Source organism: Telmatherina bonti (assembly GCF_933228915.1).
Source record: "Telmatherina bonti genome assembly, chromosome: 14".
Taxonomy (NCBI): Eukaryota; Metazoa; Chordata; class Actinopteri; order Atheriniformes; family Telmatherinidae; genus Telmatherina; species Telmatherina bonti.
In genome coordinates this window covers 34,238,541-34,261,218 of record NC_136612.1, presented here as the reverse complement: position 1 = coordinate 34,261,218, position 22,678 = coordinate 34,238,541, and the positions used below count along the sequence as shown (strand labels likewise).

The 22,678-nt window shown below is 43.3% G+C and overlaps 1 protein-coding gene across 1 annotated transcript in view; it reads left to right on the top strand.

Moving 5' to 3' along the window:
- LOC306765483 (uncharacterized protein) overlaps positions 1-22,678 on the top strand; it is a gene marked incomplete at both ends in the record, with an annotated part of 32,659 nt that continues 9,981 nt past the window's right edge. Inside the window, 28 exons of the mRNA XM_079252954.1 lie at positions 1-156; positions 842-1,012; positions 2,829-2,985; positions 9,453-9,480; positions 9,639-9,738; positions 12,138-12,164; positions 12,531-12,557; positions 12,655-12,747; positions 12,838-12,901; positions 12,995-13,093; positions 14,165-14,308; positions 14,443-14,538; positions 14,616-14,734; positions 14,816-14,968; positions 15,048-15,221; positions 16,168-16,341; positions 16,576-16,690; positions 16,757-16,950; positions 17,031-17,152; positions 18,184-18,253; positions 18,339-18,499; positions 18,576-18,684; positions 18,770-18,901; positions 18,985-19,191; positions 20,414-20,551; positions 20,627-20,750; positions 21,128-21,299; positions 22,431-22,643. Coding sequence (XP_079109080.1) covers positions 1-156; positions 842-1,012; positions 2,829-2,985; positions 9,453-9,480; positions 9,639-9,738; positions 12,138-12,164; positions 12,531-12,557; positions 12,655-12,747; positions 12,838-12,901; positions 12,995-13,093; positions 14,165-14,308; positions 14,443-14,538; positions 14,616-14,734; positions 14,816-14,968; positions 15,048-15,221; positions 16,168-16,341; positions 16,576-16,690; positions 16,757-16,950; positions 17,031-17,152; positions 18,184-18,253; positions 18,339-18,499; positions 18,576-18,684; positions 18,770-18,901; positions 18,985-19,191; positions 20,414-20,551; positions 20,627-20,750; positions 21,128-21,299; positions 22,431-22,643 — 3,539 coding nt within the window. The remainder of the gene's footprint in view (positions 157-841; positions 1,013-2,828; positions 2,986-9,452; positions 9,481-9,638; positions 9,739-12,137; positions 12,165-12,530; positions 12,558-12,654; positions 12,748-12,837; positions 12,902-12,994; positions 13,094-14,164; positions 14,309-14,442; positions 14,539-14,615; positions 14,735-14,815; positions 14,969-15,047; positions 15,222-16,167; positions 16,342-16,575; positions 16,691-16,756; positions 16,951-17,030; positions 17,153-18,183; positions 18,254-18,338; positions 18,500-18,575; positions 18,685-18,769; positions 18,902-18,984; positions 19,192-20,413; positions 20,552-20,626; positions 20,751-21,127; positions 21,300-22,430; positions 22,644-22,678) is intronic.

Here is a 22,678-nt window from a genome sequence, read left to right as displayed (position 1 = left end):
ATGGCTGAGGATGACAGCAAGTACCTCTACCTTGAAAATGATTTCCGCAGCAGTGGGCTGGCTCAAGCCGACTGGGCCGCCAAGAAGATGGTGTGGGTGCCGTCGGAAAGGGAGGGCTTCGAGCCGGCCAGCATCAAGGAGGAGAAGGGCGACCAGGTAGGGACCATGTCACTGAACACAGAGAGAACCAGGTGAGGTGGATTTACTAATCGTTCAGGTTGCCTCAGTAGCTGTTTTTAGTTTCATTAATAACTACAATAAGATATTAAATATGCAATATTTATTATTTTATCTATCAAATCATTTCAAATAAGATGTAATTACTTCAGTTTCCTGCGTAGCAAAGTTTTCTGAAGCATTTCTAAAGCCTCAGAAAACTTTTGATGATCTCCAGAATTTAATCAGTTTCCTCTTAAAGCTGACTTTTACAGGAAAACCACACATGGAGCACATGTTGCATTCACATGTACAAACGTGACACACACGGTGATCCACTACTTTTCATCCGCATGTGTAAACTAGAACATATTCTCCTGAATGACATGTTTTTACATGAAAAAGTGCAGTACGTGGTCTTCACATTTCCTATTTGGGCCACAGATGAAGTATGTTTAAATGCACATGTGAAAATGAGGTTTTGGAACATTTTTGGCATTCATGCGTGCAAACATGTGAAGCAAATGTGGTTTTCTTATAATTCACATGTGCTTGTTTCACATGTGGTTTTGGAACATTTTAATGTGGTGTACATGTAAAGAACACGTCACCCACATGTGTTTTTCCCGCTGCGGGGCTGAGCTGTAGGATGTGAATGACCAGGCTGGGCCTTGTCTCGCTGCAGGTTCTGGTGGAGCTCTCCAACGGCCAGAAGGCGACGGTCAACAAAGACGACATCCAGAAAATGAACCCGCCCAAGTTCAGCAAGGTGGAGGACATGGCCGCCCTCACTTTCCTCAACGAAGCCTCCGTCCTGCACAACCTGCGGGAGAGATACTTCTCCAGCCTGATCTATGTGAGAAACACTCGACTCAGCTTTAAAAGACCTTTAAATGCGTTTTTTCTCTAAACACCAACTCTCCTCTAGTCCAACCACAAGACTTCAGGTCTTAAGGCTCATTCACGCTCAATGCAGACGACGGATCACAGGCAGACAGTTTGGTCCGTCTTTTGCATCGGTTACACAGGTTTGGTCTGTGTTAAAGGAGCTCAGCAATCCGTCACTTGACACAGAAAACAGAGACACCAGCAGAAATCACAGGGAGGAGATGAGTTGTACAGTCGACACGCAACTAGAGAAAGCAACAAGACGATGCAGAAACAGCCAAATAAAAAGCACCTGAAAACACCCAGAAGAATTTAGGAAAAGCACAAAACTTGGTGGTTTTATTCTTCTTCTGGTGTTTCTGGACAGCTGTAAACAACTCTATAACGCTGCATTACCACAGTCGACCGGTGAACTCTGAACTCAGCAATGCCTCCGAGTGGATGAACTCACCAAACAACCATGACGTTTGGGAGCAGAAATAGGCTCTAAGATCACTGAATGGATGTGAAGCAGAGAGGTGAGACAACAGGAGGGTGTTCTTGGGTTTCTAATCGGTTAAAATGAGCAAAGAAAGTGATAAAAGCTAAAATCAGTTCATGACTAAACATCAGGGGAAGTCTATAAACCCCCGAGGGTGGACTGGAGAAAACATTCAGGTGGAAAAGATCTCTGATTAGACTCTGCGTTCGCACACAGACTCGGGATGTTCTGGAAGGATCAACAGCTTATGATTTCATTAGTTCAAGTCAGACTTACAAAGTCAAATAAGGAGCTGCTTGCAGAAATTATAATCCACCTTTATGCATCCAATTTAAAGGTTAATGACATCGGTTCATGTGATCCTGATGGGAGCAGAAAGCAGCACAAACCCGAACGGCCTGATGCTTTCATTTCTATTTGGAAACTTTTCATATGGATCATCTGCTTCATTTAAAAAAAAAAGAAAAGGTCAAACACCACTTTCTTCTCCTTAACTTCCTGTTTTTATGTCCTAACACGACATATTTTTATATATATTCTCAATGTGTTTATTTCTTTTCCATTTTATTTAATAAGATATTAGTGACTATTGGTGACTAAAACATCAGTTATTCAACATAACATGTTTGATTATTTACACCATTCACACCCACACACATACATACGCACAAACAGGACATGTAATTAAAAAAAGCCCAATGCAATGGAGAAAAACAAACAAAAAACCTGCAATTTATACAATTCACAATACGTTCAAAACAATATCATCAATACTTTTTCATTAAATCTACTGTATGATTAAAAATAGTTTCTTTTGAAAAGAAGTGGAATAGTTTTAAGAAACGCATGACATGCAACGATGCATGTTGATCTGCAAAACTTGAACAGAGCTTCAGGAGCTTTTGTTCCTATAATATTACAAATAAATGATAAAAGATGTATTTTACTTTGCTAAACTGCTGTGGTATTGTGGTAACATTACTCCTGTATGGAAAAACCAAACCTATTTGTGAAGCTTTATTCTGTACAACTTGCACTTTGTCTAAATTGTTTCCATCAGTTGGTGACCAAACCATTGATGCATATTGTAGGTAAGATGATGCTAATGACTGAGCTAATTGTTCGGTCAGCCATGGGGGGATAAATTTCTTGCAGGAGACAAATCAAACTGTCCGTCTGCGTCTTCTGCATCCAGCATAAATGTTCCTGGAACCTGGAAAATCATGGAGTTTAGAGGAAAGCCCTTCAGGAGAGGGCAGGGAAATAGCATTCTTTACAACATGAACATGTTTTTCTCCTCCAGACGTACTCAGGTCTGTTCTGCGTGGTGGTGAACCCCTACAAGATGCTGCCCATCTACTCAGAAAAGATCATCGAGATGTACAAGGGCAAGAAACGCCATGAGGTGCCGCCCCACATCTACTCCATCACGGACAACGCCTACAGGAACATGCTGCAGGGTAATTCCACTTAAATTAAGCTCTGCATGCAGAAGTTCACGCTGTGTAGATCTAATTATTATAAACATGATGAATCTTAACATGCAGAGTTAATGCAACTGCTTCAACTATGATGCTTCAGGAGGTTTTAATCACATCCATGTCTTCCTCACAAGGAAACTGACACGTAGATGAATCAATAACGGCTTCATCAAAGGTGGAAAAAACAGCAATATTTTATGTATCAGAGTATTAAGATAAAACTAACAAAGACCAACAAAGTCATGATTAAAAACTAATTGAGAAAGTAAATGTGCATTTCTATCTTACATCTACCTTGTTCTGATGATCACCTGTTAACACAACCATCTACCAAAATGAGCCAATCACATTGCAGCATGTTGTCATGGTGAAGGCAACTTGCCAAAGTTCAAACCGAGCTTCAGAATGAGGGAGGGAGGAGATTTCATGTCGTTGGTCAAAGTATTTACTGGGATTTTCACACACAACCATCTCCAATGTTTGGAGAGAAGGTCTGAAGAAGAGAAAATATTCAGTTGTTGATTTCAGAGGAGAATGGACAGACTGGTTGGTGATAATGGAGAGGCAAGAGGAAGTCCAAAAAGCACTGGTTCCAACCAAGATATGTGGACCATCATCTCTGAACACACAACAGCCTTGAAGCAGATGGTCTCCAGCAGCAGAAGACCACAGCGGGTTCCCTCCTGTCAGTAAGAACAGGAAACTGAGGCTACAATTCACACAGATTCACCAGAACTGGACAATAGAAGATGGAGAAACGTTGCTGGTCTGATGAGTCTCCAGTTCAGCTCCACATTCACATGGTAGGATCAGAATCTGCTGGAAACATCATGACAACATGGAGAACGGGAGATTCTCATCATGATGAGGTGGAACTGGAGATTCTCATCACGATGAGGTGGAACTGGAGATTCTCATCATGATGAGGTGGAACTGGAGATTCTCATCACGATGAGGTGGAACGGGAGATTCTAATCACGATGAGGTGGAACGGGAGATTCTCATCACGATGAGGTGGAACGGGAGATTCTCATCATGATGAGGTGGAACGGGAGATTCTCATCATGATGAGGTGGAACGGGAGATTCTCATGGTGATGAGGTGGAACGGGAGATTCTCATGGTGATGAGGTGGAACGGGAGATTCTCATCATGATGAGGTGGAACGGGAGATTCTCATGGTGATGAGGTGGAACGGGAGATTCTCATCATGATGAGGTGGAACGGGAGATTCTCATCATGATGAGGTGGAACGGGAGATTCTCATGGTGATGAGGTGGAACGGGAGATTCTCATCATGATGAGGTGGAACGGGAGATTCTCATCATGATGTGGTGGAACAGGAGATTCTCATCATGATGTGGTGGAACGGGAGATTCTCATGGTGATGAGGTGGAACGGGAGATTCTCATCATGATGAGGTGGAACGGGAGATTCTCATGGTGATGAGGTGGAATGGGAGATTCTCATGGTGATGAGGTGGAACGGGAGATTCTCATCATGATGAGGTGGAACGGGAGATTCTCATGGTGATGAGGTGGAACGGGAGATTCTCATCATGATGTTTAGCCGTTGCTTTGTGTTTGGTTAGTTGCCTGAAATCTGGAGGACTGGATGAGTTCAAACTGCTGAAGGGTAGTAATGAAATGTTAACACCAACCATTTGTCACTTGGCTCAAGGTTTTACCAGCTGGAATCCAGGACTGACTGTACAGCAGCTGCTGAGTTATTTTAGTCTGAGCTAAAGTTGTGCTTGACAGTTAGTACAGTGTCTTCCGTTCTGCTGTACAGAACAACCAGCATTGAACAACCCCCCCCCCTTTCCTACCATCTTCCAATTCAATAGCGTTAGGTCTTGTAGTCAGATACTGGTTTATTATTATGCTGGAAATATGACTTGCAAGAATCCACAGCTCCCAGTTAAAGCTACCAAAGCAAAGAGTTGAAGAGTAAACTTCAACCAATCGCTGTTATTTTCACAGTTACCATGGTTACAGCCTTTTCTGTTGCTGAAAGGTACAGAGGCAGAGCTCAAGCACAGCAGAGAGGAAGATGCTTGAAATTTGTATGTTTGCAAATGATAGCTACAAAACAGAATAGCTTACAGATCTATTTAATACCAAACTACATAACACATCATGTCAAAGGATTTGTGGCCCACTGAGGCATTATATTTGAGTAAAACAGTGTGGTGTGTAAACATATTGAAGATACATTTTTTGTGTGCTTTAACATGCTTTCCAATGAAGTGGTTTTCATTGACACATACCACAGTTTTATGGTCTGTATGACTGAATTTTGTCATTTCATTTCCAACAGAGGACCTTAAGGACCAGATTAGCAGAGCCCTGGCATGTATGGTAAATGGATTGTCAATATTAGGGCATTAAATGATAAATTCAGCTTATGGCAAATTACTTTTTTCCCAAAACATTGCTGTGTTAAATCACATTATTTTAAAAATAAACTAATCTGACTACTGATTTTCAACAAGAATAAAAAAAAAACCAAGCAAATAAGGATTCACTGACCCTGTCTGCAGAGCTGAATCTGTGAAGAAAAGAGTTGCTGGTAGAAAGTTTTAGCGATAGAACGACTTGGAGAGAGAACATGGGGAGCCACACCAACCCCGACCTCAAAATTCAATATGGCCGCCTTTCGCTTATACATAGTGAAATCTGCAGAAATGTATCATTTAATAACATACTTCTTCATGTTTTATTATTTATTTATTTTATCTAATAGATTACACATAAAGCGGTGTCTAACGGGTTTCTGTGACATAGACTGTATATAAAAAGGTCTGTGAACATGATGCTGGGATGTAGCAGGTCTTGCTAAGATTCTCATGGTGATGAGGTGGAACAGGAGATTCTCATCATGATGTGGTGGAACGGGAGATTCTCATCATGATGAGGTGGAACGGGAGATTCTCATGGTGATGAGGTGGAACAGGAGATTCTCATGGTGATGAGGTGGAACGGGAGATTCTCATGGTGATGAGGTGGAACGGGAGATTCTCATCATGATGAGGTGGAACGGGAGATTCTCATCATGATGAGGTGGAACGGGAGATTCTCATGGTGATGAGGTGGAACGGGAGATTCTCATGGTGATGAGGTGGAACGGGAGATTCTCATGGTGATGAGGTGGAACGGGAGATTCTCATCATGATGAGGTGGAACGGGAGATTCTCATCATGATGAGGTGGAACGGGAGATTCTCATGGTGATGTGGTGGAAAGGGAGATTCTCATCATGATGAGGTGGAACGGGAGATTCTCATGGTGATGTGGTGGAAAGGGAGATTCTCATCATCATGTGGTGGAACGGGAGATTCTCATCATGATGAGGTGGAACGGGAGATTCTCATCATCATGTGGTGGAACGGGAGATTCTCATGGTGATGAGGTGGAACGGGAGATTCTCATGGTGATGTGGTGGAAAGGGAGATTCTCATCATCATGTGGTGGAACGGGAGATTCTCATCATGATGAGGTGGAACGGGAGATTCTCATGGTGATGAGGTGGAACGGGAGATTCTCATGGTGATGAGGTGGAACGGGAGATTCTCATGGTGATGAGGTGGAACGGGAGATTCTCATCATGATGAGGTGGAACGGGAGATTCTCATGGTGATGAGGTGGAACGGGAGATTCTCATCATGATGAGGTGGAACGGGAGATTCTCATGGTGAGGTGGAACGGGAGATTCTCATGGTGTTGAGGTGGAACGGGAGATTCTCATGGTGTTGAGGTGGAACGGGAGATTCTCATGGTGATGAGGTGGAACGGGAGATTCTCATGGTGTTGAGGTGGAACGGGAGATTCTCATGGTGATGAGGTGGAACGGGAGATTCTCATGGTGATGAGGTGGAACGGGAGATTCTCATCATGATGAGGTGGAACGGGAGATTCTCATGGTGATGTGGTGGAAAGCGAGATTCTCATCATCATGTGGTGGAACGGGAGATTCTCATGGTGTTGAGGTGGAACGGGAGATTCTCATGGTGTTGAGGTGGAACGGGAGATTCTCATGGTGATGTGGTGGAACGGGAGATTCTCATCATCATGTGGTGGAACGGGAGATTCTCATGGTGATGAGTTGGAACGGGAGATTTTCATGGTGATGAGGTGGAACGGGAGATTCTCATCATGATGAGGTGGAACGGGAGATTCTCATCATCATGTGGTGGAACGGGAGATTTTCATGGTGATGAGGTGGAACGGGAGATTTTCATGGTGATGAGGTGGAACGGGAGATTCTCATGGTGATGAGGTGGAACGGGAGATTCTCATGGTGATGAGGTGGAACGGGAGATTTTCATGGTGATGAGGTGGAACGGGAGATTCTCATGGTGATGAGGTGGAACGGGAGATTCTCATGGTGATGAGGTGGAACGGGAGATTCTCATCATCATGTGGTGGAACGGGAGATTTTCATGGTGATGAGTTGGAACGGGAGATTCTCATCATCATGTGGTGGAACGGGAGATTCTCATGGTGATGAGGTGGAACGGGAGATTCTCATGGTGATGAGGTGGAACGGGAGATTCTCATCATCATGTGGTGGAACGGGAGATTTTCATGGTGATGAGGTGGAACGGGAGATTCTCATCATGATGAGGTGGAACGGGAGATTCTCATCATCATGTGGTGGAACGGGAGATTTTCATGGTGATGAGGTGGAACGGGAGATTTTCATGGTGATGAGTTGGAACGGGAGATTCTCATCATGATGAGGTGGAACGGGAGATTCTCATCATCATGTGGTGGAACGGGAGATTTTCATGGTGATGAGGTGGAACGGGAGATTCTCATGGTGATGAGGTGGAACGGGAGATTCTCATGGTGATGAGGTGGAACGGGAGATTTTCATGGTGATGAGGTGGAACGGGAGATTCTCATGGTGATGAGGTGGAACGGGAGATTCTCATGGTGATGAGGTGGAACGGGAGATTCTCATGGTGATGAGGTGGAACGGGAGATTCTCATGGTGATGTGGTGGAACGGGAGATTCTCATCATCATGTGGTGGAACGGGAGATTCTCATCATGATGAGGTGGAACGGGAGATTCTCATCATGATGAGGTGGAACGGGAGATTCTCATCATGATGAGGTGGAACGGGAGATTCTCATCATCATGTGGTGGAACGGGAGATTTTCATGGTGATGAGGTGGAACGGGAGATTCTCATCATCATGTGGTGGAACGGGAGATTCTCATGGTGATGAGGTGGAACGGGAGATTCTCATGGTGATGAGGTGGAACGGGAGATTCTCATCATCATGTGGTGGAACGGGAGATTTTCATGGTGATGAGGTGGAACGGGAGATTCTCATCATGATGAGGTGGAACGGGAGATTCTCATCATCATGTGGTGGAACGGGAGATTTTCATGGTGATGAGGTGGAACGGGAGATTTTCATGGTGATGAGTTGGAACGGGAGATTCTCATCATGATGAGGTGGAACGGGAGATTCTCATCATCATGTGGTGGAACGGGAGATTTTCATGGTGATGAGGTGGAACGGGAGATTCTCATGGTGATGAGGTGGAACGGGAGATTCTCATGGTGATGAGGTGGAACGGGAGATTTTCATGGTGATGAGGTGGAACGGGAGATTCTCATGGTGATGAGGTGGAACGGGAGATTCTCATGGTGATGAGGTGGAACGGGAGATTCTCATGGTGATGTGGTGGAACGGGAGATTCTCATCATCATGTGGTGGAACGGGAGATTTTCATGGTGATGAGGTGGAACGGGAGATTCTCATCATGAGGTGGAACGGGAGATTCTCATCATGATGAGGTGGAACGGGAGATTCTCATCATGATGAGGTGGAACGGGAGATTCTCATCATGATGAGGTGGAACGGGAGATTCTCATCATCATGTGGTGGAACGGGAGATTTTCATGGTGATGAGGTGGAACGGGAGATTCTCATCATGAGGTGGAACGGGAGATTGTCATCATGGATGTGCAGCAACTGTGTGATGCTTCATGCCAATATGAGGAACGTTTCCAACATTTTAATAAATCTATGACACTGAGAATTGAGGCAGTTCTGGAGGAAAAATCGGTCCAACCTGGTCCCAGAAGGTGCAACATGGTAAAATGGACAGTAACTGTAGGTTATAAATGAGGAAATCCAGCTGCAGCTGTTTACCACATAAGTGCAGCAGATGAGAAGTGATTGGTGGTTGTGAGCAGCTCTGCCAAAGCCTCGGAGCGTGCCGTCTGCTACGTGGACGCTGACCTCTGACCACTTCCATACTTTCCACTCAGCCTCAGAATGACCTTACATGGAGCCGTGAGACCAGATCACAGCTTCAGAACTCAGCATCCACCTGCTAATTTTAGATCATCTGAGCGATGGAGGCTAATCTCAGAACTGTTTGCTCTCGTTTGCTCTCTTCATCATCTCTCATTATCCTCTTTCCACAGACCGTGAGGATCAGTCTATTCTCTGCACGTGAGTCAAAACAAGTTTTCCACCACGTCTTCTGTGCACGTCAGCATGAAACTTCACTACAGAGAGGCGGTGCAGAAGAGATGACACATTTAATCCATAGAACATCAGATTACAATGAAAACCAGGAACATGTATGACGTATCTGCTGTGTCTAACAGAGGCGAGTCCGGAGCGGGGAAGACAGAAAACACCAAGAAGGTGATTCAGTACCTAGCGGTCGTCGCATCCTCACACAAAGGAAAGAAGGACGTAAACCCTGTGAGTAGAGAAGATGTATGGAGGTGTGAAGTGTTAAAGACAATATCTCTACTTTAACCTTTTTTAAGTTTGATTTATTTTTATCCAAAGCCTTAACTTGGTTCTTCTTGCATTTTTACCATTTATTACCACGTGATGTGTCCTCTTCTGCTTCCTGGTGTCTGTTAGCGAGCAGGAGATCAGCATCAGGTTGTGTTCAACAGGATACTGAGCAAAGTTTCAACCATAAAGTGATGAAAAATGTCTCAGTATCCGATACGAGATGCTTTGTTATATCGGGTTAAATTCTAAGGTTGAATATCTAATCATAAAAATGAGGTAAATCCATCTTGAAATGAGCAACAAACATCATTATAATAAGTCTAGTCCACGTCAATAGATTCAATAATGAAACCCATTTGTGCATTCAAAAGAAACACGTTCTACTTTTTTTTTTTTACACATTCAGCTTTTTTCTTTATTAGTTTTATTTTCTTTTGTATTTATTTGAATGTATTTAAATCTATGTATATAAATATTTTAAAACAATATCTGATGTTAGTATTCTACAGTATCATTTTCTTTTCCTGTTTATTAGTGAGGAAAACTTCTGTTTTCCTCACTAATTTAGATTAAATTCCCACTCAGAAGGATACGATACTTAGGTGGAAGTTGAGAGCCGAGCCGACCATCTCACAACCCAAAAAGGCGTTAGAGCCGACTACAATCGTGATGTCACCCCAAGAAGAGACAACTGACCCGGGTCGGATATTAACCAGATTTATGACAAAATGATAAAGATACAAGCATGCATTCTGTTCAGAAGGAGCCGCGCAGTGGGTCTGAGCTTTTGCCTTGCAGGGGGTGTATAAATACACCCCCTTCATTTCGACATGCTTTCCCTCCCAAGTTCACGTCTGGTTCATATCAGTGTGTGTCAGGTCATTCTGTTCCCTTCTGTATTTCCCGTCTGACTGACTCAACAAAGCATTGTTTACTTAACCACACTTCATAATTACAAGTAGCTACATTCTAGTTTTTCCCAACATGAAAGCGATGTTTCTAAAAATTTGGACAAAATGCAGTTTTCAGGTGTTTCAAGTGACCATGTAAGCATGTAACTAGGTAATCGGGTAACCAGGTTTCAGAGTTTCCACTTGCTGCAGAGGATTCTTTGTGGCTTTTTATAAATGTAGATGTTTTTATTAGCAGTTTTTATTGCAATATTTAGGTTTTGGTGCAGTTCTGGGAGGAGTGGAGACACAGCTACTTAAAAATGAAACTTTTTAAGGCCTCTAAGAAAACAGCAGACAATCATCAGGAGCACCTGCAGGAAGAAAAACTGCCTACAGAGAACTTGATGAGAGGTTAAATGAATATGTTGGTTGTTCTGAAACATGTAAAGCTGGATTTCTACTCGCATGGCGTCTGCGTAAGGTAGGTCCAGCACAGCTGATGCCGTTGAAATGTACTCCTGCATTTAAGCGTAGGGTTACGGCATCATGTTGCAGTTTCTTTTTTTGTTGTTTACCAGAAAAAACTCATTGAGAAACTCTAGAAATCTAAAAACAAAATCAACAACCAACCAATCACAATGGAACCATGCTACATAGAGGGGCGCATGTTGGGTCTAGCCTCCACGGACCTACACTGGATTTATACTTCTGTGGTGTCTGCGTTTGGTAGCTCAAGTACAGCTTATGCAGACTGAATATTGTCTCGCACTCGACTGCATAGTTTGCATTGTCCACAAAAAGTCATTTATGGTGTCACAGCCGTAGGCTCCATGTAGGTCCGAAAAGGCTTAATGTACTCTTCTTCCAGACCTGAAGTGTATCTCTGCTTACAGATTTACAAGAAAGTACTCTTTTGTGATTGGTCGGTTTGTCATTCCGTGTTTCTGGATTTCTGGATGTTCTCACAGAGTTTGGACAGTAAATATGGAAGAGAAACTGCAAAACAACGGTGTAACCATTCAGAGTCGAGTGCAAGAGCTCATTTAATCTGCATTAGCTGCGCTGGACCAACCAAACGCAGACGCCATGCGAGTTTAAATCCAACTTAAAACGTACACAGCGGGGGTCCGCGCACCAGGATTGAGAAACACCATTATAGAGGAGCTCCCACTAATGGTGATCAATGAATCAAATTTATTTTATCAGCAGCTACGGAGCTTTTTAAGCCCTCGGGAGGCAGTTCAACTGTTTCTGCTCCTGGCTCATCTGAGGTTGAATTTCTCTTTCCTAATGACGACTTTCTTATTAATGTCCTGACATGTGAAACATTAGAGCTGAAGTTTGATTTGTTTCTAACATGAATTTGAATTTATAAGAAAGTTAATGAAATTTTAAGCTTCATATTGTGAAACAGTGTGACAACCTATGAAAACAGACAAACATTAACTCTGCTGTACACGACAGGACTCAGTTGCTGCAGCTGTGGCCAAGGTGAGGACTGACTGCAGTTTGAGCTTCTGCTCGGGCTTTTGGTTTCTTCATATCTATCTGAATGAAGATTAATAGTTAAAATCAAACCTCTTACAGAAAGTACTGTCCTTGTATTTCTTCATATCTTCCCACCAATCCGGTGTAACTCTGACTGAACGTTACAGCTGCTCTTATTCAGCTCCGTTCCTTCCTGCGGTGAACTATCTGCTGTCTGTTTAGTCAAGATTTATAGCTGCTTGACCCCTGAACTCTGCTGCTCCGATGCATTGCAAGCCATCATGTGGGTAGAAAACCCTGCAGATCCTGATGGAAAGCAGTGAATTCTAATGATTTATAAGCTTTTTGTCCTCTTCATTCTCCTTGCAGCAGCAGCAGTCGGGATCTCTGGCCTATGTGAGTACAGAATCTCCTGCAGACACCTTTACTTGTGATCTCTAAACTGCTTGCAATCTGTCCACAAGTAGAAACATAAACTAGTGTTTGGCGGCAGGGAGAGCTGGAAAAGCAGCTGCTGCAGGCTAATCCCATCTTGGAGGCCTTCGGCAACGCTAAAACCATCAAGAATGATAACTCCTCACGATTTGTAAGCGTTTTGATCTCATGAGTGAAAGAAATCCAGCAGAGGTGCTGAAGTGTCCACAGTGAGGTTTCATGCAGCTGCTGTGGTCCACAGGGGAAGTTCATCAAACTCAACTTCGACGTGACCGGCTTTCTTGTCGGGGCAACCATCGACACCTGTATCCTTTTATATTTGTCCCTTTATAAACAACAGATGCACAGTAATGTTACAAGTCCTGGTTTTTGGCTTAACTCCGTCCTGTCCTGATCAGACCTGCTGGAGAAGTCACGCTGCATTCGGCAGGCCAACACTGAAAGAGCCTTTCACATCTTCTACTACATGGTGGCGGGAGCCAAAGACAAGATGAGGGGTGAGAAAACTCACTGCTTCTTTTTAAAGAGTCGTCTCTGAATCTTAAATCGGATATTTTCTGGCAAGCCGATAGTTTCTCAGGTCTTCATGAAATGCTCAGGTCAAAAGTACCAGCGGGATTCCAGATGAAGGAAATAAAGAAGCCTCCAAACAACCAAACACTTCGTAAACAAAACACCATACTAAAAACCTTGAACTGGTGCGGAGGAACGCGTGGATGTAAATTATTTTATCCAAATGTGAAGAGAATTTATATGGAAGAGAGTTAAAAACACAGGAGAATGGTGTTTAAGTGAGAATCCAAGATTCTGTTCATCCATTTATTTTCCTAACCGCTTAATCCGATTGAGGATCGCGGGGAAGCTGGAGCCGTTGCAACGCCTTTCAACTGAACCTTGGCTGCGATGGACTGTCCCAGCAGTCTTAGGGCGTACCCTGCCTTTCGCCCTAAGACTGCTGGGACAGTCCATCGCAGCCAAGGTTCAGTTGAAAGGCGTTGCAACGTAGCTTCGCATCCGAGATTAATTTGAAACCAACTTAAATCCCTCCATTTTGACGTTAAAATCTGTGTTTGGAGAAAGAAAACTCTGGCCGTCAGACTTCCTTGTTTAAGGATTTTTGTTCTGATTTTGGATTTTTCTAGAAGATAACCTGCTTTTGTGTCAAAATTGTAACAGATCTGCTTTTAATCAGTCAAAGTTTTATCTTTCATGACCCGTTTAAAGTTTAAATGATGTTTCTAGGTGAAAGCAGGTCTAAGCTGTAAGTTTCCAAAGCCAGCTGGGTTTTTAGCTGATGTCGGTCTGATGACATTCACTCCTGTGGGAGAAAAGTTGATTTTTTTTGTGAATAATAAAACCATCATGAGAGTTTTGTACAGAAAATGTAAGAGAAGAATATTCCAGATCAAGATGTGTGTTTTGATATAACTTGTGGGGGGGTGGAAGCTGGGGGCGGAGTTAGATGTTAAAAGTCGCCATAGTAACGTGTGCCTCATGCTTTCAGCAATGGCACACGTTTTTAATAATAATTAATATTCTCAGCAGAAACATGTGTTTGTGTTTGGCAGAGGAGCTGCTGCTGGAGGACTTCAGCAGTTATCGTTTCCTGGTCGCGGGTCATGTGGAAATTCCCGGCCAGGAGGACGACGAGCTGTTTGACGAGACTCTGGAGGCCATGGAGATCATGGGCTTCACTGAGGAGGAGAGATTAGGTACGGAGATCCTTTAAAATCCTGCTGAATTCCTTCCTTTATCTCCCCGTTAAGCCATCAGTGTTTGGTCGTGAAGACAGTTTTCAGACATCTTCGTCTTCGAGGCTTTTCCTCGACTGCTTTGTTGTCTGCAGGGATGCTGAAAGTGGTGTCCACGGTGCTCCAGCTGGGCAACATCAAGTTCGAGAAGGAGAGGAACAGCGAGCAGGCCACCATGCCCGACAACACCGGTAAGCCATTCAGAAAGAAACTCCACACGTCCGTACTTTCACATCGTAACTTCTCCTGCATTGCAAATCCATCACAGCGGCCCAGAAGGTGTGCCACCTGCAGGGCATCAACGTGACCGACTTCACCCGAGCCATCCTCACACCCAGGATCAAAGTGGGGCGGGAGGTGGTGCAGAAGGCTCAGACCAAGCAGCAGGTACTGGGAAAAAACCAAATATAGAAGCTCTTCTTTATGGAGAAGAAGCCTCGTTTCACACTCCTTGGCCTCCGTCTTCAGGCTGACTTTGCCGTGGAGGCTCTGGCGAAGGCCATGTACGAGCGTCTGTTTCGCTGGATCCTGGCCAGAGTCAACAAGACCCTGGACAAGAGCAAGAGGCAGTCTGCATCCTTCCTGGGCATCCTGGACATAGCTGGCTTTGAGATTTTCGAGGTGCTTTCTTCCCCCCCAACGTGTTTGTTTGTTGGGTTTCATTCCCTTCGTTTTGCGCTCATCATCCTCTCATTTCCAGGATAACTCGTTCGAGCAGCTGTGCATCAACTACACCAACGAGCGTCTGCAGCAGCTCTTCAACCACACCATGTTCATTCTGGAGCAGGAGGAGTACAAGAGGGAGGGCATCGAGTGGAACTTCATCGACTTCGGCCTGGACCTGCAGCCCTGCATCGAGCTCATCGAGAGGCCGGTCAGTACAACCGCGAACGCAGGATGTGCTTCAACTCGCATAAACACCCTCATAAATAATCCGTCAATTGTCCTCAGTAAAATAATCATTTAGGGAGATTTTGTAGTCCCACTCCTGCAGTTTGCAATCCCAAATAACCTTCTGGGTGTTTCTGAATGTGTCCCCAAGAAAAACATCTGTCAGCCTGAAAATGACTTCAGGTCTCTAACCTCGCCTGCATCTCCAACTGTAAGAAGAGGATGCGTTTACTTAGACTCAGTTTACACTATGCAATGCTTGGTTCACTAAATTCTGTCTTAATTTAGCTGTAAATGTTAAATTCAAAGTTCACAGGCTGGTGTAACTACCAGAAGGATTTGCTTTCTATCACCTCATTAGAGACGTAATTTGCCTGGAAAAGCGTCAAACCTGCCAAATCAATCATTCAGGCCGTTTCCACAAGGTGGCAGAGGCCAGTGAGTCGCATTTAGGTCATGTTTTATACACCATGTTTAAAGCTTTTGGCATTGGTGTAAGCTTAAAAAAAAGTATAATAAAATCAAATTTAAAAAAAAGTTCTAAATAAAAGAGAAAAAAAAGCAACACATTCAATGTAATGAAGCAATTAAAATTAACAAATTAATTTAAATATATGTAGATTTCATTTCATTACAATCAATTGAATTATTTATTAATTTAATTAAACAATTATATTTTATTTAATAAAAATCCTAAATTGAAGTTAATTATTACGACTATTTTAATATAGCTAAGAAATTAAAATAAATTTAACTTTAACTGAATAAAAAAATATTCAGAAATTTAATTTTGTATTAAAGTAAAAAAAAAATAAAATTCATCTTAATATATTTAAATCAAATTCAATAATTACAGTGAATTTAATTTAATTTAATTTAAGTTAAGTTAAGCCATCTTATGATAACTTTCCATCTTTGATGGTCTGCAGAACAATCCTCCAGGCATCCTGGCCCTTCTGGACGAGGAGTGCTGGTTCCCCAAAGCCACCGACATATCGTTCGTAGAAAAGCTACTGAACACCCACACTGGTCACGTGAAGTTCTCCAAACCCAAACAGCACAAAGACAAGCTCATGTTCTCCGTGTTGCACTACGCCGGAAAGGTGAGAATCACTACATGCTGGTGTAAATAAAATACCAGCTGGAGAAGCAAATGGATTAATCCACAACTGAAAATAATCCCAAATAAAAACCATTCCTTTCTATTTGAGTAACATTTGGTAGCAACAGCATTGTCCAGCGGTTCATGGAAATTACTGAGCCTTTTCTGAAATGGAAGCTGCATACTGTATGTAAAAGATAAAATGCACCAAGAAGCATAACCCCCTTGTTTCCAGGTGGATTATAATGCAGCCAACTGGCTGACAAAGAACATGGATCCTCTGAACGATAATGTTACGGCTCTGCTCAACAACTCCTCCAGCAACTTCATCCAGGAAATGTGGAAAGACGGTTAGTCCTTCAAAACACATCAAACATTAAATGCAAATCCATGCTTACATAAATGTTTACTTTCAGTGGATCGAGTGGTGGGTTTGGATACAATCACCAAAATGTCTGAGAGTTCTGCACCGAGCTCCACCAAGTCCAAAAAGGGCATGTTTCGCACGGTGGGTCAGCTGTACAAAGAGTCTCTGGGCAAACTAATGACCACACTGCACAACACACAGCCCAACTTTGTCCGGTGCATCATTCCCAACCACGAGAAGAGGGTGAGAGGTGCTGTTCACCAGTATCTGTCTGCAGATCCAGTCAGTGTGTACGTTCAATGTTTGTTGCTGCTCTGCTGCAGGCCGGTAAGATGGACTCCAGCCTGGTGCTGGAACAGCTCAGATGCAACGGAGTGCTGGAGGGCATTCGGATCTGCAGGCAGGGATTTCCAAACCGCATCGTGTTCCAGGAGTTTAGGCAGAGGTGAGAGGGGATGTTCACTGTGAATGTTCAGAGGCATTAGTGATGAACAAAAGAAACCAGGGGGTAGTTAAACAGGGGAGCTAATCATGAACAAGGAGCAGCTGTGGCATGAATAACAGGGGCCCAACATGAAGCCCTGTGGAACTCCATGAGTAGATTGTGAACAACAGGGGCCCAACATGAAGCCCTGTGGAACTCCATGAGTAGATTGTGAACAACATGGTCCAACATGGAGCCTTGTGGAAATCCACATGTAGATGCAGAACAACAGGGGCTCCAATAAGGACCCATAGGCAACTTCACATTTAATCTTTGACCTATTGTTACCAACTAACACAAAGTTGTATAATGCTCTCTTTTTTTGGTCTTCCCCAGAAAACCCCAGCATCCCTTACACTTACTAAATTACAACTTAGTGACTTGAATTCTGACCAGGACCAGAAGAAGAGAACACGTTTAGTTTTAAGTCTCTGTGATGGTTTCCTGTCAGGTTTTGGATTGATTTTGAGATTCTGTCACTGGTCTTTAAGGCTCTTAATGGTTTCTACTTAGAATATTTATCAAAAATGCTTTTTACATTATGAGCCTTGTAGACCATTTCAAATATCTGTAGATTAAAAGCTAAAATTTTATGGAGAGAGGCCTTTTAACCACTTTTTCCACGCTTACGGAGCAGCCTTCCCATACACCCGAGGGCAGCAGAGAGTCTTTGTGATTTCACAATTGAGACTTTTATTTAACTTGATTTATTTCTCACTCTCATTGTTTGGTTTTCATGTTTACTTTTAGGTTTTTGTAAAGTACTTTGAGCTGTAGAATATATGAAAAGTACTATTTAGATAAAGATTGATAGAGTTTCTGTCTTTGAAGTAGAATTCAAACCAATTCAGAACTGGACCCATCCCATCTTCCTGTTGGTCTAATTGGATGCTGCGATAGACTGCATCAAATGCAGCCCTGCATTGAGATCTAGCAGAAGTGCAGTCAATGTTTGAATTGAAAGTGATGGAGGCTATTGGGTTGTTTTGCAGGTACGAGATCCTGGCTGCCAACGCCATCCCTAAAGGCTTTATGGACGGTAAACAAGCATGCTGTCTGATGGTGAGTGTGACAGAAAAAATCCACTTTGACTCAACTAACAACTCTGCTTTTAACCGAGGCTGTTAACACACTCGTTTGTCTCCAGGTGAAGCACCTGGATCTGGACCCCAACCTGTACCGCATCGGTCAGAGCAAGATGTTCTTCAGGACGGGGGTTTTGGCTCAGCTGGAGGAAGAGCGAGACATCAAACTGACGGTCGTCATCATCGCTTTCCAGGCTCAAGCGCGAGGCTTCCTGGGCCGAAAGTAAGGAGGTTCATTCTGGACCCTGCAGTTATCTTTAGAGGATTTATATTTAATTCTTCTTCTCTTCTTTTTTTAGGGCTTTCAGTAAACGTCAGCAGCAGCTGAGCGCCATGAAGGTCATCCAAAGGAACTGCGCATGCTATCTGAAACTGAAGAACTGGCAGTGGTGGAGGCTTTTTACTAAGGTTGTACAAAACCTCTTCTTTTCTGTCGCTGCTTTCCCTTCCTTTACTCCAACACTGACCTTTTTGTTCTTGTTTTGGGGTTCAGGTGAAGCCTCTCCTGCAGGTGACCAGACAAGAAGAGGAAATGGGTCAGAAGGAGGAGGAGCTAAAGGCGGCCAAAGAGGTGGCGGCCAAGACTGAGGCCCAACTGAAGGACATCAGTCAGAAGCACACACAGGTAAAACAAACGCTGAATTTTATTCACGTCTTCGTACCTTAACCAGCGAACCGCCGGCAGATGACGGAAGCTTCTGTTTGCAGCTGATGGAGGAGCGGGCCCAGCTGGAGTCGAAGCTGCAGGCGGAGACGGAGATGTACACCGAGGCGGAGGAAATGAGGGTGCGTCTGGAGGCCAAGAAGCAGGAGCTGGAGGAGGTGCTGCATGAGATGGAGGCCCGGCTGGAGGAAGAGGAGGAGCGAAGCATCTCCCTGCAGCAGGAGAAGAAGGACATGGAGCAGCAGCTGCAGGTCTTTATCGTTTATTTGAATCATTTCAGGAAACAGAGAAAATAATTCTGCAGATCCATAGATTAGTTTAGAGTCCATATTTTCCTCATTATTTAGACTTTATTGTCCTTGTAGGGAAATGTTTTCCACAGACGAGACCATGGCTCACTCTGTAGGCTTGTTGTTTATGGCGTTATTTTTCCAGGATTAGCTTTCCTGCGTTGCCATGTGCTGTATCTACGCCCTGACAGTGATGTGGTGGGGTATTCATGTAGTTCAGGGGTCTGCTACATCTACTAACAGGAGGCACTTTGTGCCACTGAATGAACATAGTTAAGAGCCCCAAAACCAGGGACCAGAGATCCCGGTCCTCAAGTGGCCAGTGTACTGCAAGTTTTAGATGTTTCCCTCCTTCAACACACCTGATTAGTTGCTTTGAGTCAGGTAACAAGGTGCTAGATATGAATCAGGTGGCCTGACTCATAAAGGCCTGTTTATGCTCAATATAGAAGACGAACGGACATTTCTGTCTGTTCCTCTGTCAGTTACGTACGTCAGTAAATCTGTTTTCAAGAAGCTTAACTGTCCGTCCCTTGACACAGAAAACAGAGCAATACCACCAGATAGGGTGAGGGTAGCGAGTTGAATAAAAAGCACCTGAAGAAGACGCAGACGTAGAAAACAGCAAAAAAGTGTGGTTTTATCTTTATTCTTCTTCTGGTGTTTTTAGACGGTTATAAACAATTTTTTAGTGGTGCATTATCGCTACCAACAGTGTCACAACATGAACGTGAACTCTGAACTAGTGGATGAACTGACTTAACGACCATGGCAACGTAAAAGATGCATGGAAGTACGAGGACGGCGACCTACAACAATATTTGAAACAGATGTCCCTGTTTATGTACATTAAGCGGCAGAGATTCATGTGTGAAATATATTTAACTCTAAAATGCTCCAACACACCTGGCTGACATTAACAACATATGAGGTTCTGCATGATGACTGATTCATTTGAGCCAGCTGAGTTGGAACAGGGATGCATGGAAAACATGCAGGATTGAGGCCCTGAAGGGCTGGAGCTGAACACTCTTGCTCTAAAAAATAATAATGTAATAAATAATGCTTTTTTGTCATGACAAAAGAAACGTGTGTAAGACAGCGCCGTTGATGCTGCCGTTCTAATGGCCCCTGATCCCTGCCTTATTTCAACCAGGACTGACATATTTGTGTTTTGGTGCAGCTGATGGAGGCCCACATCGCGGTGGAGGAGGACAACCGACAGAAGCTGCAGCTGGAGAAAGCTGCTGTGGAGGGGAAGGTGAAGAAACTGGAGGAGGACATCTTGTTCATGGAGGACCAGAACAACAAACTGCAGAAGGTATAAAATGTGCAGCGGTGCCGGCTGCTGCGGCAGAAGACTTCTCTCAACTTGTGTCTGTGTTTTTATTTTCAGGAGCGGAAGCTTCTGGAGGAGCGGATGGCTGACATGAGCTCCAACCTGGCCGAGGAGGAGGAGAAGTCCAAGAATCTGACCAAGCTCAAGAGCAAACATGAGTCCATGATCTCTGACCTGGAAGGTCAGTACGTAGAGTCCAAGGCCGGATTATCCAACTATGGGCACAGGCCCAGGGGCCCACGCCCACTTGGGGCCCACATAGGGCAACCAGCAGCAGTTTGGACATGAAACAAAATGTACAAAAAAGCCAGATAGTTACACCACAATGTATTGCTATTGGTACCATTGGCTGAGAGATGTTGGAAATGTCGTTTCACAGTGTATCATTCACAATTTTCACAATTTTGTGGTGGGGAAGGGGGCCCCTCGAACACTCTGGGCCCAGAGGCCTGTCCACTTTTAATCCGGCCCTGTTAGTCATGTCAGCATAACGACGCAGCTCAGATTCCTGTTAACACAGAAACATACGTTCTTCTCTCTGAAACTCTGCACGTCCAGTTCGTCTGAAGAAGGAGGAGAAGGCTCGTCAGGACTTGGAGAAGGCAAAGAGGAAGGTGGAGGCGGAAGTGGCTGACCTGCAGGAGCAGTATGCCGACCTGCAGGCACAACTAGCCGAGCTCAGAGCTCAGCTAGCCGCCAAGGAGGAGGAGCTCCAGGCTACGCAGACCCGGTGAGAGGAAGCTGATCAGGAACATGATCAGACCCTCGTCATGTTCAGGGTCAAAGTTTTTTTCTTTATGGGAAAAGAAGAAAAAAAGATCAGATTTTTTATCCTTTTCCAGACGCTGGATGTGTTGAATAATCCCCAGCTGTTGAATTAAAGCATGTTTTTGTTTTAGCATCAAGAAAGAACCTAAATGGTGAAGATAATAAATTATGGAAATAATTTCTAAATCAAATGTATTAATTTAGTGAAAAATAATTTAGTTGACTGAACTAAATGTTTATTTTATTCGTCAGCTCTATATATTTGAATTACTGTTAATTACCGACTGATGTCCAAATCAAATGGAAACAGGTTTTATAAATAAAACACTTCATGCCACACAAAGCGCTCTACAAAACAAAAACTATTTCCTGCTTTGTAAAATAAATCCTTCAAATGGTATTAATAAGTATTTAACACAGCTGTTTGAAAACACTTCATTATAGTTCACGTCAAACACAATCACACACATACACCCAAACAGACACAAAACTATAACGTTAAAAAGTGTTAGATTTATATTTGAAAAATTTTTAAGTTAATTCTTTATACTGGAATGTAAAAATAGTGAATATTCAACAAAATCATAACTATCATGAAGTCATACAATTATTTCATATATAACTTATTTATACTTGAACATGATTTACTTAAACATAATGCACAATTATAATACCAAACCATAATAAACCATCATACATAATAAACCTGGTTTTAAAAGGCTCGTATTTAAATTATATCTTTTTTTTAAATCATGTTTAAATTTAACTATTATAACAAGATATTCTATCATTTTACCTCAGGAAGATTAGATTGTTACTAATGGCGATATAAATCATTAATAAATAAACAATAAATTCTTGTTGTGGTGATACAACAAAGTTTAGCGTTTGTTTATAGCAGCTGGTTTGTTCCTGTTTTTCTTATTTAAAGAAAATGAGACGATCCTGCTTCCTTTCATTTCATCACACCAAAGTTTCTGCAGTTTGTTCTGGTCGGACTACAAACTCCCTGATTTTTTATTTTTCTCCAGATATGCTCCATGTAACTCACATTTTACTTATTAAACCTGACAAGTTAATATTTTGAGTGCAGTTTGGAGGAGGAGAGCAGTCAGCGAGGAGCGGCGGTGAAGAAGGTTCGAGAGCTGGAGGCGCTGATCTCGGAGCTGCAGGAGGACTTGGAGGCGGAGAGGCTGGCGAGGGGGAAGGTTGAAGCAGCTCGACGGGACCTCGGGGAGGAGCTTAATGCTCTGCGCAGCGAGCTGGAGGACAGTCTGGACACCACTGCCGCCCAGCAGGAGCTACGGTTTGTTGTCATTTAATTAACCTTTTATTTACATG